This window comes from Balaenoptera borealis, assembly GCF_965194805.1.
Source record: "Balaenoptera borealis genome assembly, chromosome: 12".
Lineage (NCBI taxonomy): Eukaryota > Metazoa > Chordata > Mammalia > Artiodactyla > Balaenopteridae > Balaenoptera > Balaenoptera borealis.
The window spans coordinates 100,900,366-100,913,827 of record NC_138869.1 but is presented as its reverse complement, the minus strand read 5'-3'; the positions used below and the strand labels follow the sequence as shown (position 1 = coordinate 100,913,827).

General features: G+C 35.2%; 1 protein-coding gene across 5 annotated transcripts in view; it reads left to right on the top strand.

The window, feature by feature from the left end:
* Window positions 1–13,462, top strand: part of TMEM170B (transmembrane protein 170B) — a 58,462-nt gene that overhangs the window by 28,367 nt on the left and 16,633 nt on the right. Inside the window, exons 3-4 of one of the 5 annotated variants that reach the window (XR_014232090.1) lie at window positions 1,774–2,171; window positions 8,836–10,210. The exons of 1 other annotated variant lie outside the window; for it this stretch is intronic. Coding sequence is in view for 3 of the 4 variants with exons in the window: in XM_082344559.1 (XP_082200685.1) it covers window positions 1,774–1,904 (131 nt within the window). In the remaining variant the exon portion in view is untranslated. Of the gene's footprint in view, window positions 1–1,773; window positions 10,211–13,462 lie in introns of those variants that run through there. 3 more of the 5 variants (XM_082344559.1, XM_082344560.1, XM_082344558.1) reach the window with 3 other exon arrangements.

The following is a 13,462-nucleotide window of genomic DNA, read 5'->3' as shown; positions in this document are numbered from 1 at the left end:
TTCCATGCTCTTAACTTTATATAAGCATGAGATGTTTGAATGAACAAATTGGCACTTCCCAGGCAGCCTGAGCTAGTAATTGCTATGTTTTTCACCTTTTGGATCATTTTTGAAAATTTAGTGCTGGAGAAATGGAGGCCAAATTGTGGTTTTTAAAATTGAAGATAGTCATGGAAATCTAGGGTGAACCCAAAGTAAAGACAGTATTTCTCAGGCTTATTTTAACATAATTTCTGATAACAAACAAGGCTAAGATCTTTAAAATATTTTCAGAATGTTATCCAATTCTAAAATTTGAGGATATGACTAATTATACTAGTGAAGTTTATTACTTGATTAAGTAAATGTTGGTGCTACTAGGAGTTTTATTTAGTATTGAGATAATTATCAGTTACTTTATTATTTTCTGAATTCCTTATTCTCTTTTTCACTTGGTGTAAATGTGAAATGATAGAATGATTTGGAAATTTATAGCCAGACTAACCTGGATTGAAATTCCAGCTCTGTACTTACTGTATTTCCTTGGGCTAGTAATTGAAACTCTCTGAACCTCTGTTTTTTTCATCTTTAAATTAAGTAATAATACTCAGGAGTGATATGATATTTAAGATGATAAAGTTCCTGTCAAGATACATAGTATGCTGTAAATATACTATAAATTTTAATTTCCTTCTTTAAAATATGTATATGAAAGCCCTTGGCTTAAATTAATAATTTGCTTTTCCTATTTATATCTTCTATAGAGGAATATAATATTTTGAACTATGGAGTTAATTCTCAGCTAATTTTTATGAGTAGAATTTCTATCTCAAATAATTATAATTCAGTGTCTTCAAATAATTTATTTCTGTTCTTTTTGTTTGATCATTCTAGGATACATAGACAGTTTTTTCTAGAGAAGAGTTTTAAGGCCATCTCAACCTGTGAGATGGCATAACCATAGTTTAAATGTTTCCTCATTTTATGATTTCTGAATGTACTTTTAAAATCAGCCTCTTAGATACCACATCACTATACATACTATAGCAATAAGATGAAGTATTGAACCAGAGCCTCGGGGCTTTGAAGCTCCTGAGATTCTCTCATTCTCAGAAATGCACGTTATCTAAAAAATTTTCCTGGAACAGATGGATGTCAGGTTCATATTCCACTTTTATTAGATGTCAAGATACTCGTCTCCAAATAACTTTACAGTTGTATGCTTTATTAAAACACTTAAACCATTTTATATGGTAGATTGTGAAGTAAGTACATTAGTCAAAATTCTGATATTTTATGTGACATTTAAGAATTAATTCATTTTACTGAAAGAAATTTAAATTCCTTTAATATTAACTTTTTTCTTGAATAATTTAGAAATTATATTAAATTGTATGGTTTTCTGTATTATTATTTATAATTACCAATATATTGTGTCATATGTTTATAAGAGTGCTGATGAGGTCTGGCCGATTTAACACCCAGCTGAGAGATTACGATAATGAATTACTCATTTTTTATGAACATATTTTGTGTCAAGTAAGCAGCATATACCATAAATACGTATTTTGCAGTTGAATAGAAAAGCCTGTTATTCAATTTTGTGGGTAAATGTGATATGGTAGAGTGTAACTTTTACCAATCACATGGAAACTCTTTCATAGAAAATTATAAAATGAGAATGATTGATGACTTACTGTTTGGCTCAAATGAAAAGAGATCTTAAGTTACAGCCAGGTAGCGTGTCTCAGAATGAATGAAGGTGTTATTTGTCTCTCCCTCTTTCTCATCTAGGTGCAGCAGTCGCCGGCATTTACAGAGTGGCAGGGAAGAACATGGCCCCCTTGGAAGCACTGGTGTGGGGCGTTGGACAGACCGTACTGACATTAATCATCTCCTTTTCAAGGATCCTCGCCACACTCTGAGGTTTCTGTGGGCATGTCTTACTTCACATAAGGAAGCAGATGTACAGATTCTCTGAAAATGGCATTGTTAACAAGTGGGAATGAAATTGTACAAGAATGTGGAAGGAGCAGGTCAAAACATAAGGCCTTGAGCTGTGTGGGAAGATTGCCCTCTGGTGTTCAAGTGATTGCACTACCGCACTGCACCTTACGTGCCTCCGTCCCAGGCAAGGCGCATGACACTACGTGAAGCTACAAGAAAAAGCACCTTGTTTAGCTGCCAATCAGGTTAACACTGGCATTGAATCATCGTTCTTAACAGTGTTGTGTTAAGTTACAGGGACGTTTTGAAGAATTGACATATGTGCCAAACTCTTTTCTTTTTTTTAACATTGATCATGTGAAATTTGCAAGTGTAGATGTAGATGAGTGCTGTGAACATATTTGACATGAATTCAGGTGGTGTAGTGAGATTTTTGTTTTGTAATGCTAAATCCCGTATGAGTGCTGAATACCGAATCATTTAATATGAGACAAATTATTTGATTTTTTATGTTGAACGTTTCTGGGATTTAGGGCTTTCATATAAATTAGGCATTATTGTTATTTACGTGAAAAATAATACTTAATGGAAAACTGCTGAACTCTTTTAACGACTCAAAGTAGATCTATAGGGTGCACCCTTTTCACTCACTTAAGTAACACTCTTTTAATAGTTTCCCTCATACATAAACATTCTATTGATATGAAATTAAAAACTTTATGGGTCATACACATTGATTGTAGCTTGTGTGTCACAAAAGTATAATTTGAAAATTTTCTTATAAATTTTGTAAGAAATCTGAAATGCACGTTGCATTCTTGACCCTTCTAAAGAAAGTTTTTGCCATGTATCTCATGGAGAAAACATCTTTACAACTAGTATCTCAGTGGGATTATATTACTTGTTGCATATATCTTGATTTTTGACAAAACATAAGCAGTCTTTCATTCTGGAGTATTAACTATATTTAAAGAGTGGCCTAAATTAGGCTATGAAAGCAGGAAGCCTCATTTGTAGATAAGAAACATATAGGAAGAGTAATAAACTATCTTACTTTGGGTATGTGGTAGCATCATAATTTCTCTAAGAAAAAATTGGGGAATATAGTAAATAATTATAAAATTTGGCAACAAATCTCAGCATATCAATACAGTATTGAATGCATATTTGAGTTATTCATTTCAGTTGTTCAGCGCTTGTTTTATGCTGTTATTTAAGTTTACTAGAATCTGTGATGACATTTATTAGAATGAAAAAATCCTTAAGAGGTTTTGGCAATATGCAATTGTATTTAAGAGTACAAGAAGTAAGGGCAGCACAGAACCTGGTGGAATTTGTCTCCTACTGAGATTTTTTTAATACCAGATACAATTATATATATGCTAACTCAAAGGAAGAGCCAGCTGCAGAAAATATGAAGTTAAGGACAATCCAAAAAATAATCTGCATACTCTAGCCTCACTGTTTTATAATCTAATTTGGAAAACCATAAGTTTCTATTAGGTCCCATTCAAATATAAGACCTTTGTTTACCCACGGCACCTTTTCTCCACCAAAAAGCAGAATAGTGTCAACAACTCACCGATGAGGAGTTGGGGGTATTTTACCAGTATGGAAGCCAGTTTGGGGCGGTGGGGGAGTTTAGTAACACTGTGGCTTGGAAATTTGTTTTTAAAAAACCCAAGAAGCAACTATGCATTCTTAGAGATCTTTAAAGTAAATCTTAAAATTGATTCTTTTTATTATGTTCAAGCCTGAAATTGTTTTCATGTGTTCTTTATATTCCTGACATTATCCTAAATTAAATTTAGGCCTAAATCTTCCAAGTCAATTTGATTTTTCCTTTTCTGTTAGACTTGAATTGTGTTCTTCCTTTACTTTGGTTATTCTTTAAATTCTTTAAATTATTTGGTCAATAATTTTAAGTGTTCGTATTCTTTGGGAGGAATTACCAGTAACATGTTGAAATGGTTTGAGAGCTATAGAAATGAATATTTATTTTAACACACGGTTATTTCATGTTTCAGAAAGTTACCATGGTAAGGTAACATGGAACACATGGTTCAGAATCTGAAATTAGCCAGAAAATAACTTGGACACATTAAGTGTATGGCTGCGTGGACCAAAGAGAATGAAACTCCTGTTTCTGCTCTAGAATGGCAGTATGAGAAGGTGCATCAGTTTGTCGAGTGTCCTGCAGTTATCTCAATCAAGTTGCTTGACGTTATGAGGAGTGTGTGTGTGTGTGTGTGTGTGTGTGTGTGTGTGCGGTTAACTTTGGGGGGAATTTTTGGTTTCTTTGTTGTTTTTAGTTGCTTCCATTGGGATTTTGTGCAACTGTTACTATTTCGATGTTTTGAAATGCAGTTGATAGTGTGAATTGATGAAATGTCTTAATAGCGATTTCTGTGATGAGATTTTTTAAATGTTATTGGTTTTCCTATAGAGACAAGAAACATTTAATGATATATATCTACATACACATATATATCATTATATACACATATATATAAAGCTGCTATATATGAATACAGTCTAATTGGAAAGCTTTTGTTCAGTGAACACTGACATTATTGTGCAGAATTTGATACATTTGCTCAGTTGAATGATCTTTTAAATAGGTTTAAGGAACTTTGAGATTTCTGAATTTGGGGAAAGTTTTCTTGGTTTAATAGTGCTAGAGATCCTTGTTTGTGATGTGACAAAAGCCCTTATTGATGTATTCGGGTTAAATCTTCTTAAAACTTAGATATGATTTAGCAGTAAATTTTCTTTGTGAAAAATGCAGGCGGGAAGGGGAAAATCCTCTGCAGTTTACACTTCGTTGTTTTCAAAAATGCTTAATAAAATACTGCTGACAGTGAAATCAGTTCCTCAGAGAAGAGACTCCTATATGCCTAAACTAATTAGTAATTAGTTAACACAGGGAGTTAACATAAGGAGAGTCCTAAGTGGTGGCCATATTCAGTGTTTGCAGGTTAATTATTCTTACTTTAGATCTTAGTGTTTACTAAACAGTGTTATAGTTTGTAACCCAATGTACTTTCTTAGTATTTGCAGCATACATTTCTACTGCCCCCCAAAAATGTGAGGGTTTTGTTTGTACTTTAAGTGAGAAATAAAGAAATGAGCTGCCCTGTGTATCATATATTTGTGATGTAAGGAACAGGAATAGTTTTTAAAATGTTCTTGGAAAACGTCTTTAGAGAACCTCTAACTAAGATGAGGAGAGTGGGGCTGCCACGTCAGTGTGCCCAAGCTGGCACTTACATGCCAACGAATTCAATTTTGTAAACATTTTTGGTGGATCTACTACGTACAAAGTGCTGAACCTGGTATTTTCTGTAGTAAGTACAAGGATGACCAAGATAGGGTTCCTGCCCTTGAGTCCCCAAGAGCTACCAAGATGACTTAAATCCTAAAACAGTTGGGAGAACATCTTGCTTCTAGCTGAGAGCTTAAGTCCTGTTTTTTCCCCCAATTCTGATTTTTCTCAGTTTATTGACCAAATGGAATACCGTGACATAGATTTGAATCCAGGCCCTCCCACTTGTTGACTTTTTGTTTATGATGGCGAAGCAGTACAGTCAACTCTCCATATCTGCGGTTCCGCATTCAGGGATTCAACCAACCTTGGATTGAAATATTCAGAAAAAATTTCCAGAAAGTTCCAAAAAGCAAAACGTACATTTGCCCCACACAGGCAACTATTCACATAGCATTTACACTCTTTTTACACCATTTACATAGCATTTACATTGTATAAGGTATTATAAGTAATCAATAGATGATTTAAAGTATGTGGGAGAATATGCATAGGTTATATGCAAATACTATGCCATTTTCTATAATGGCCATTTTCTATAAGCATCCTCGAATTTTGGTATCCATGCGGGTCCTGCAATCAATCCGCTATGGATACTAAGAGACGACTCAGTATTTAACAGTAAATGATCAATAGTCATTATAATTTTTTTTAAAATACACTTTGCAATACCAATTGAATATATTGTTTTTCTTCCATTTCCACATTTTCCCTACGTATATTTTAAGACGGAAACTAAAAAAGTTCTCCTATAATGTTGCTTCTCCTCTCCACCTCTTTATTTTTTAAATCAGCAGATAGTTTTCTAAGAGCACTTTTGGGAATTGGTGGCGATGGAAATGGCCAGGGCAAGCAGGATTCAATATCAGGCTGTGTTTATTCCTAGTTAAAACAGGAAAAGGGAGAAGTAGCTGGGATTTAGCCCTTACCTTATCCTGCTTGCTTCTTTTGGATTTACTCAGCCAATATTCATTGAATCTCCACTACATGCAACTTACTCTCCTTGCTTTCGGGGTGGAGAGGTGTCCCCTCCCTCTGTGTACCTCCCGCCACCCCAGCCTGTGGCTTCACCGTGCGGGGCAAGAACAGAACTGGGCTGCAGTGTCTGCCACATCCCTCTTTCCGTGGACCAAAGGTGCTTAAGCCCTACTTGTTTGTTTGTTTTTAACTTAAAAGGAAATACTTTTATTTTTAACTTATGTCCATTTTATAATTCAAGAAGTAACAAGATGTTAAGAGGACTTTCTGAAATGTTCTCAAACTACTTCACTCTCACTATTACAAACGTTTCTCTCAGAAAGTCTTAATCAGAACTCTTCAAAGAGTTGCCATTTGTTTTTAAGATGGAAGAATGTGGAAAGTTACTGAAGAAATTCTAGTGACCTAGACTGCAGAGAAGTTTGGCAACACTTGGGTAACTGGGTCAATGGTTGTTTCTTTTAATAATAAGGGGTGAGAATCTCAGTGGTTAAAATTGACTAGTAATTTCCCTTATCTTCCTGTCCTTTTTATAACATCGTGGAGGAAGCCTCTACGGCATAAAAAGGACATTATTTGATTAAAAAATGATAAACTTTTTCTAACATGTGGTAGCATTTATAGCAGAGGGAAGTTTAAAGACAGGAAGAAATGTTGGAGGGGTAACGCACACAGACACGCTTGACGAAGCACCCTGCGTTATGTGAACACAGTTTCCCCCTCTGTTAAGACTATAAACTACGCTGTATGAGTACATTTAGTGCATGTTTGCATAATGCAGTGTTTCTTTATATGTGAGACTAAACTTACCACAAAGCATTTTGAAATCATACTACATTTTTGTGCTTGTGGTGGTAGGTTTGCCTACTAACTTAAGGATCTCTGTTCAGTGTAGGCAATGCAGTGTTTTTGAGGAGGTTGCTGAAATTGTTATCTAAAAATGTATCTATGAATTTGTTTAGAGGAAGTAATGCTTAATATATAAAGTATTTTCAGTAAATGTGGAGATACACCAGTTAATACATTATTAGATTAGTGGAAACACCCAAATTTCCAAGAGCGCTAAGCTATCAACTGTGACCATCTCCCCTGAGCTTACGGGACTCATTTTCACATTCTTTACATTCATCGCACATATGTGGAACTTATGTAATAACCCTTTCTTGATTTTGAGAACTAATTTAGCAGTTTCTTAAAAATATTCCTCCCCCTTCCATACAGATGTCATATGGTAAAGTTTAAACATATGTACAGTTTGTTGATAGACTCAAAAGTGCTGGTTTAGAAGAGAATGTTCTTAACACCTTACGGTTACGCAGCTATAATCTTGCTGAAAATTAAGTACTATAAGCAAGTCAAGAGAGCATGGACCTCCTACATGTTTTTTTAAATTATATCCTGTGCCCGTATATACCTCCCCTCAGTGGTGACATGACTGTCCCCATTTGGGAACTGTATTTACGTATGGAACTGAAACTGGAAAGCAGTGTTACATAAATAGCTAGGAAGAGGAGCTATAATGCATAATCACCATAACTATAACACTTTTTCTCCTAAACATATAACATATTGATAATTTCTAAAAAGCATCATTTTTTTATAGCCCTGTATAAATGAACGATAACTTGAGAGTACTGTTGGTGGTGAAAAGTTTCCTTTGTTTTTAAATTAAAGTATTTATACATCATCACTGAGTATCTTTGGGAGGGAACATTTTAAAGTTTTCTCCATAGAAGGCAAAATAGAGGCACTTGTTTGAAAAGTAATCAGAAATGATTTACTTTAATACTGGATGAGTTGATAGTCTAATTGTTGACACTTTCTTGGTATTTGTGATATCGGATGCATTTACGACGGAGGAATTTTCAAAGCTCTGTACGTCTCTCAAACACACACGCACACACACGAGCTCTACCATTTAGATGAACAATATAAAATTCCACAGTATTTTTCATTTCAGTCATATAACTAGGTAAAATTCATAGGATCCTACTGTAAAGTATTAACTCCCAACTCTAGTCATTCTAGAACGAGGGGATCAACTTTATCTTAAAGTTAATCAACGAAAATGTTTTTATTCACATAGCAAAAATATAGTTTACCTGATAGGTATTAAAAACTCACTTTCAAATTGTGTTAACTCTCAGACCACTGATGAATCATTTAGTAAACCACAGTGCAGTTTTTAAAAGCTAAATGATGCCTTAGTGCCTTGGAAGTTAAGATACTTTCGCAAAATGAATTTAACAAGATTCAGGATTGGTACACCTATGGCTGGGGATTCAGAGCTGAGGAACGGTATAATTGAATTAGGTCCTTGTGGTTTAGTAAAAATCAGTTATTTCACCATTGACTATGACAGATGACAACTGCTTTCATTACATTTTCATGATGTGGTATTTGTCTGTTTTTTTCTTTTTCCAAGTAAGTTTGAAATGAGAAAATGTCAAGACAATTAAATGTGGAATTTTAAAATTTGGTTTTGTTGTAAATCAGAGAGTCCAGCGTGAACTGTGAGCTTTATATTGTAGTACAAGGGCAGACACTTCATGTAACTTTTAGGAATATGTTTACCATCAGGGATTTTTTTTTTTTTTTTACTATAGAAATACTTAACGTACTGTGAAGCTTAAAGACAGGAAGAAGAAACCTTGGAGGGGTAACGCATAAAAACAAAGGCGTATGTGATGAAGTATCCTACATTATGTGAACACAGTTTTCCCCCTTCTGTTAAGACTATAAGCCACACTGTATGAGTATGTGTACTGCATGTTTACATAATACAGTTTAATTTTGAAGGGTTATTTTAAAAGTATGTTTATTTATAATACCTAACAAGCTGTAAATATTGTATACTATTGATTTTTAATTTTATATAAGCAATTTTTTATTTCCAATTCATGTACAAATCTCATTGTGTATATAGCATAATTTCCTGGAGAACACAAATTTTGCAGTGAATTTTAATTATTTTAATTGTGGTAAGCATCAGGTTTAATTGTGGTAAGCATAGAAATGTTGATCTTTATTTTAAATTATTTTTCACCACTCTTCAAAGGGCAGCAATAAATATATGCAAGTTATTTTTAATTATAGAAAGTTGGTCTGCAAAGACAAGATCTAGATTCCAATTCATTGCTTTAAAGAAAAGATGCACAATTAACATCATCCACTGTCTAATCTCAGGACCATTTCTGAGGTCCACATGTGTCTCTCCTCTTTGTAATATACAGGGTGAACTCTTTACTGATACACACAAAACAACTGTAAAAAGTGAATCCAGCACTTAAATGTCATTACACAGAATTTATTGGATTAAAAATTTGTAATATACAGTATTTTAATAAAGTTTCTGTATTCAGTTTCATGCGCTTATATATAAATAAACCTGTCTTCAAAAGCTTTATGGGGTGTTTGAGTCTTTACGACATATCTTTTTAACTCATTCACTGTAGACTCAAGTGTTTCCTCTTACCCTTTTGTCAGGTTTTCTGGGCCAGTTTTACACTGGATTTGGAAGGTAGCATTGAAAAGGTGAGCAAGGAGTTTAAAAGACAAACTTGGCCTAGTTCATAGTTTTACCAAGGACCAGTGCTAGGCCACATAAGCATCTACTTCTAAGAATTAACTGTTTTAAAGAGCCTACTGTCACGTTTATTAATAAATGACTACCCTTTATTGAGTGCTTAGTATCTGTTAGACACCTCATAAGCATTCTTTAACACTTATGGTAACCTTTAGGTTAAAGGGATTACTAAGAATTATGAAGGTGATCCTTCACTTTACTAATGAAACATTTGAGGTTCAGAGAAGATGATGAACTTCTCAAGGTCACACAGCTAATAATGCTCAACTGGGGTTTTCTTACTCTATTACCTATGTTTTTTCCCCACCGTGCTATGTTGGTTTCTATAGAGTATTCCGGGAGCTCTTATAATGAGATAAGATCTCATTTCTGACAAAGACCAGACAGCATTATGGGGACTTGCAAAATTATCAACTCAGGATTTGTATCGCCAAAGCTATGCATATTTCGAATTTTTGTTAGGGATTCCTAAGGGAAGGTACTAGGTACCCAACTAGCTTCCACTAATTCTCCTGCCTGAGAAGAGATTGGGGCCAACAGAGCCAGTCACTGAAATTGTTACAAACCCTGCTGGAATAAAAACTTGCTAAACTTTAAAAATTGTGCAAGGAAAGTGGAAGTAAACATTTTTTTCACACATACTGACATATTTCATGTAATTACTACATTGAAATGTATTTTCTTTTTTCTAGGCAACTTCTTCATTCACCTGTAAGAATTATAAAGTTATTAAATATATTTCCTTCCTGACCATGAGTCTTAAAAAGTTCTTGAACAAAATATAAATCTTGAGATTAAAAAGAAATTTTTTCTTTTGATTTTATTCTTTTTGGCTCTTGAAGTGATATTTTTATAATATGTGTAATAGGAAAGCTATCTTTGGGTATTTTGATATTCACTGAGCATTGAAAGCAAGCATTGAATTTCAGATTTATTGCCACCTGTTTAGAACAAGACCAGAGGGAAAGGTAACCTAGAAGAAAGATGCTCAGTTCTTACATTGAGCTTGCTTTCTGATGGAGAATGAGTTCTTGTGGAGGAAGAATATCTCAGACTTATCAAATGGATACATAATGTCATCTATGTTTTGAAGTTGAACCCTTGTTAATTCATAAAATGGTACCTAAAGTTTTAAAGTACAAAGAAAAAGGTAAACAGGATCTATGGCAGATCTTTGAGGAGCAGAATTGGGGTTCACCTCCAGCTTCCAATAGAATCTTAACAGAAGAGTCTGTCCCATTTCACTATTCCTGTTTATCTGCTTTTAATTTTCCATTATTCATTGTTACCGTTTTTCTTTTGGCCAATTTTATAAGCATTCAGGCTCAGAGTTCTGGGGATTGAATTGCAAAATGGAATTGCATTAGGTGGTTTTCTGGCAAAGAAAGAGTTTCATCACTAGGTGGTGCAGTAGTTCTATTTTATTTTTCCCTTGCTTTTGTCTTGGTCATTCTTATCTATGAACCAACCCGAATTAAATCAGTCTGTACTTCTGGACTCATTTCCGTAAGATACATTCATTTTATTTTTTTCGGATAAAAATACACGTGAGGAAATTAAATACAAGAAAAACCAAGAGTTTCCATGCTATCACTAATTTTCCAAAGAAGGTTAAGATACAGTGTTCAGGGGTTATTTACAAATTAGAAAACCACATTAATTTTGTGATTTTGGCAAATCATTAATCTGGACCTTGATTTATGTATTCTTCATAAATTTGTATTCCAGCTCAATGCATAATGGTCTTTAATAGTCTATGCTTTAATGACTTTTAATTGCATAGTTGGTCAACTTGTTGGGATAAAAGGAATATACCAACGTATCACAATCAGTCTTATACCATGAGACTTGGTTTTGAAGTCTTGGTCTGCCACTTAGGATATTAACTTGGGCCGAGTTATTTTACTTCTGTGATCTTCAGTTTTCTCATCAGTAAATGAGGATAATACCTCCTGGGGGCTCAGCAAACACTCTGTCCCGTGGGCTTCCTCCTCTCGTGTGTCATGTGCCCATAGAAAGATGATGTTGTTCTGGACATTGCCATATGCGTTTTGATAATACGTTCAGGTACCTCTATGTCAAAGTCTCTTTCCATACAGTGCACACTGGGATTTTAGAGACGATTTGTTTCAGGTTTAAACTGTTCCACTGAACCGTGGGGCTGCTTTGGCAGCAAAGTTGGCTGAGGGAATTTTTCAGAAACAGACCTCAGTGAAAAAGAGCCTGGTTAGAGAACAGAGTGGATAAACTTGCTCAGCTAGCACATTCCTTGCATTCTCTAAACCAAATATGTACAAGATGAGGAAGCCAAAGCAGCCAACGTAAATCCCCCGAAAGACGGTCGTGACTCGCCTGTCAGCTGTGCACACGGTCATCCTCCACCTCAGATCCTGTTGCAAGTGGGCTTCTTGGCTTTGTTTATTGTTCTGCAGAGACAGCCAATGGTTCCAACACAGGGAAGTGTTGGTCTCTTCAGCTCCAGAGTGTCTGACCTTAAAAGCTCAAGTCTCAGTACACGGCGTGGTCTGTAATAGCCTCGGAGACAAACATGCACTCCAGGTCTTAAAGCAGTCAGAAAGGCACTTAGGAGACCAGAGAAGGGACCCAACAGATTTTCATAAAATGACACCTCTCCTGTCCCTTTTGCTTATTTTTTTGTGGGAATTGGTAGTGGTGGGTGACTCCAGGACGTGCTACAAGAAGACACTTGTGTTGTTTTTGATGTGGAAAATAAGAGAAGGTACAGAGATGGGTGGGAGGCATTGTAGGGCTGAGGGAACAACAATTTTGAGAGACTTCAGACTTTTGAAGGCCCTGTGCATGTTGACTGAGTGGGAGGGTATCAGACCTGGGTCTTCTCCCTGGTTATGACCCCTTGTGCACAGGAGAGCTCATGTTAGACTTAATCTCTCTATGACAATTTCTTCTGCAATAAACATGGAAATAGATTAGCTTCTTTTGTCTTCTCTTAAATGCAGGTTGAAACTTTCTATGGGACAACATCAGTATAGGTCTGTTGTTCTTGGAACTTTTTTAGACCTGGACGGGTTTGACACCTTGAACTTGACATTTGCCATATCTACTATAGTTTTAAGCTTTAATCCATCTTTAGATTTATTTGAAGATTGTCTAACTTGGAGACTTTTTGCAAGGTGAATTAGAAGGGATGAACATTTCAAATCTAAAGTATAACTTCTGTTGTATTTTTTAACAAGTATCTGGATAAACTATGTAAGGCCTATATTATTGATAAGGTAGTCCTTGTAATAATGTTGGCATTCAACTTTCACTCTCAAACCATTTTCACATCTATAATCTCATTTTACCCTCACAATTTGTTCTTACTTGGAGGAAAAGAAAAAAAAATTTTTTTTTTTTTAAATCAAAGTAATTTACCTGGTTAAACACAGGTCTTTCATGAGAACTGGGCAGCTGTTTGGACAAATGCCAATAATAAGAGGAGACCCGAAGTGGCCACAGCAGCCTAGAGGCCTGAAGAGATCCCCGTGGAAGCTGATCACTTCCTGGGTAACCCATGATTGGCTCATTCTCCTGCCACAATGCTTTGGCTTAAGAGTTTTTAACTCTTAAGGATGCAGAAAGGCCCAAATGTGTTCACACAAGATCTTATTGGGGCATTAACCTGT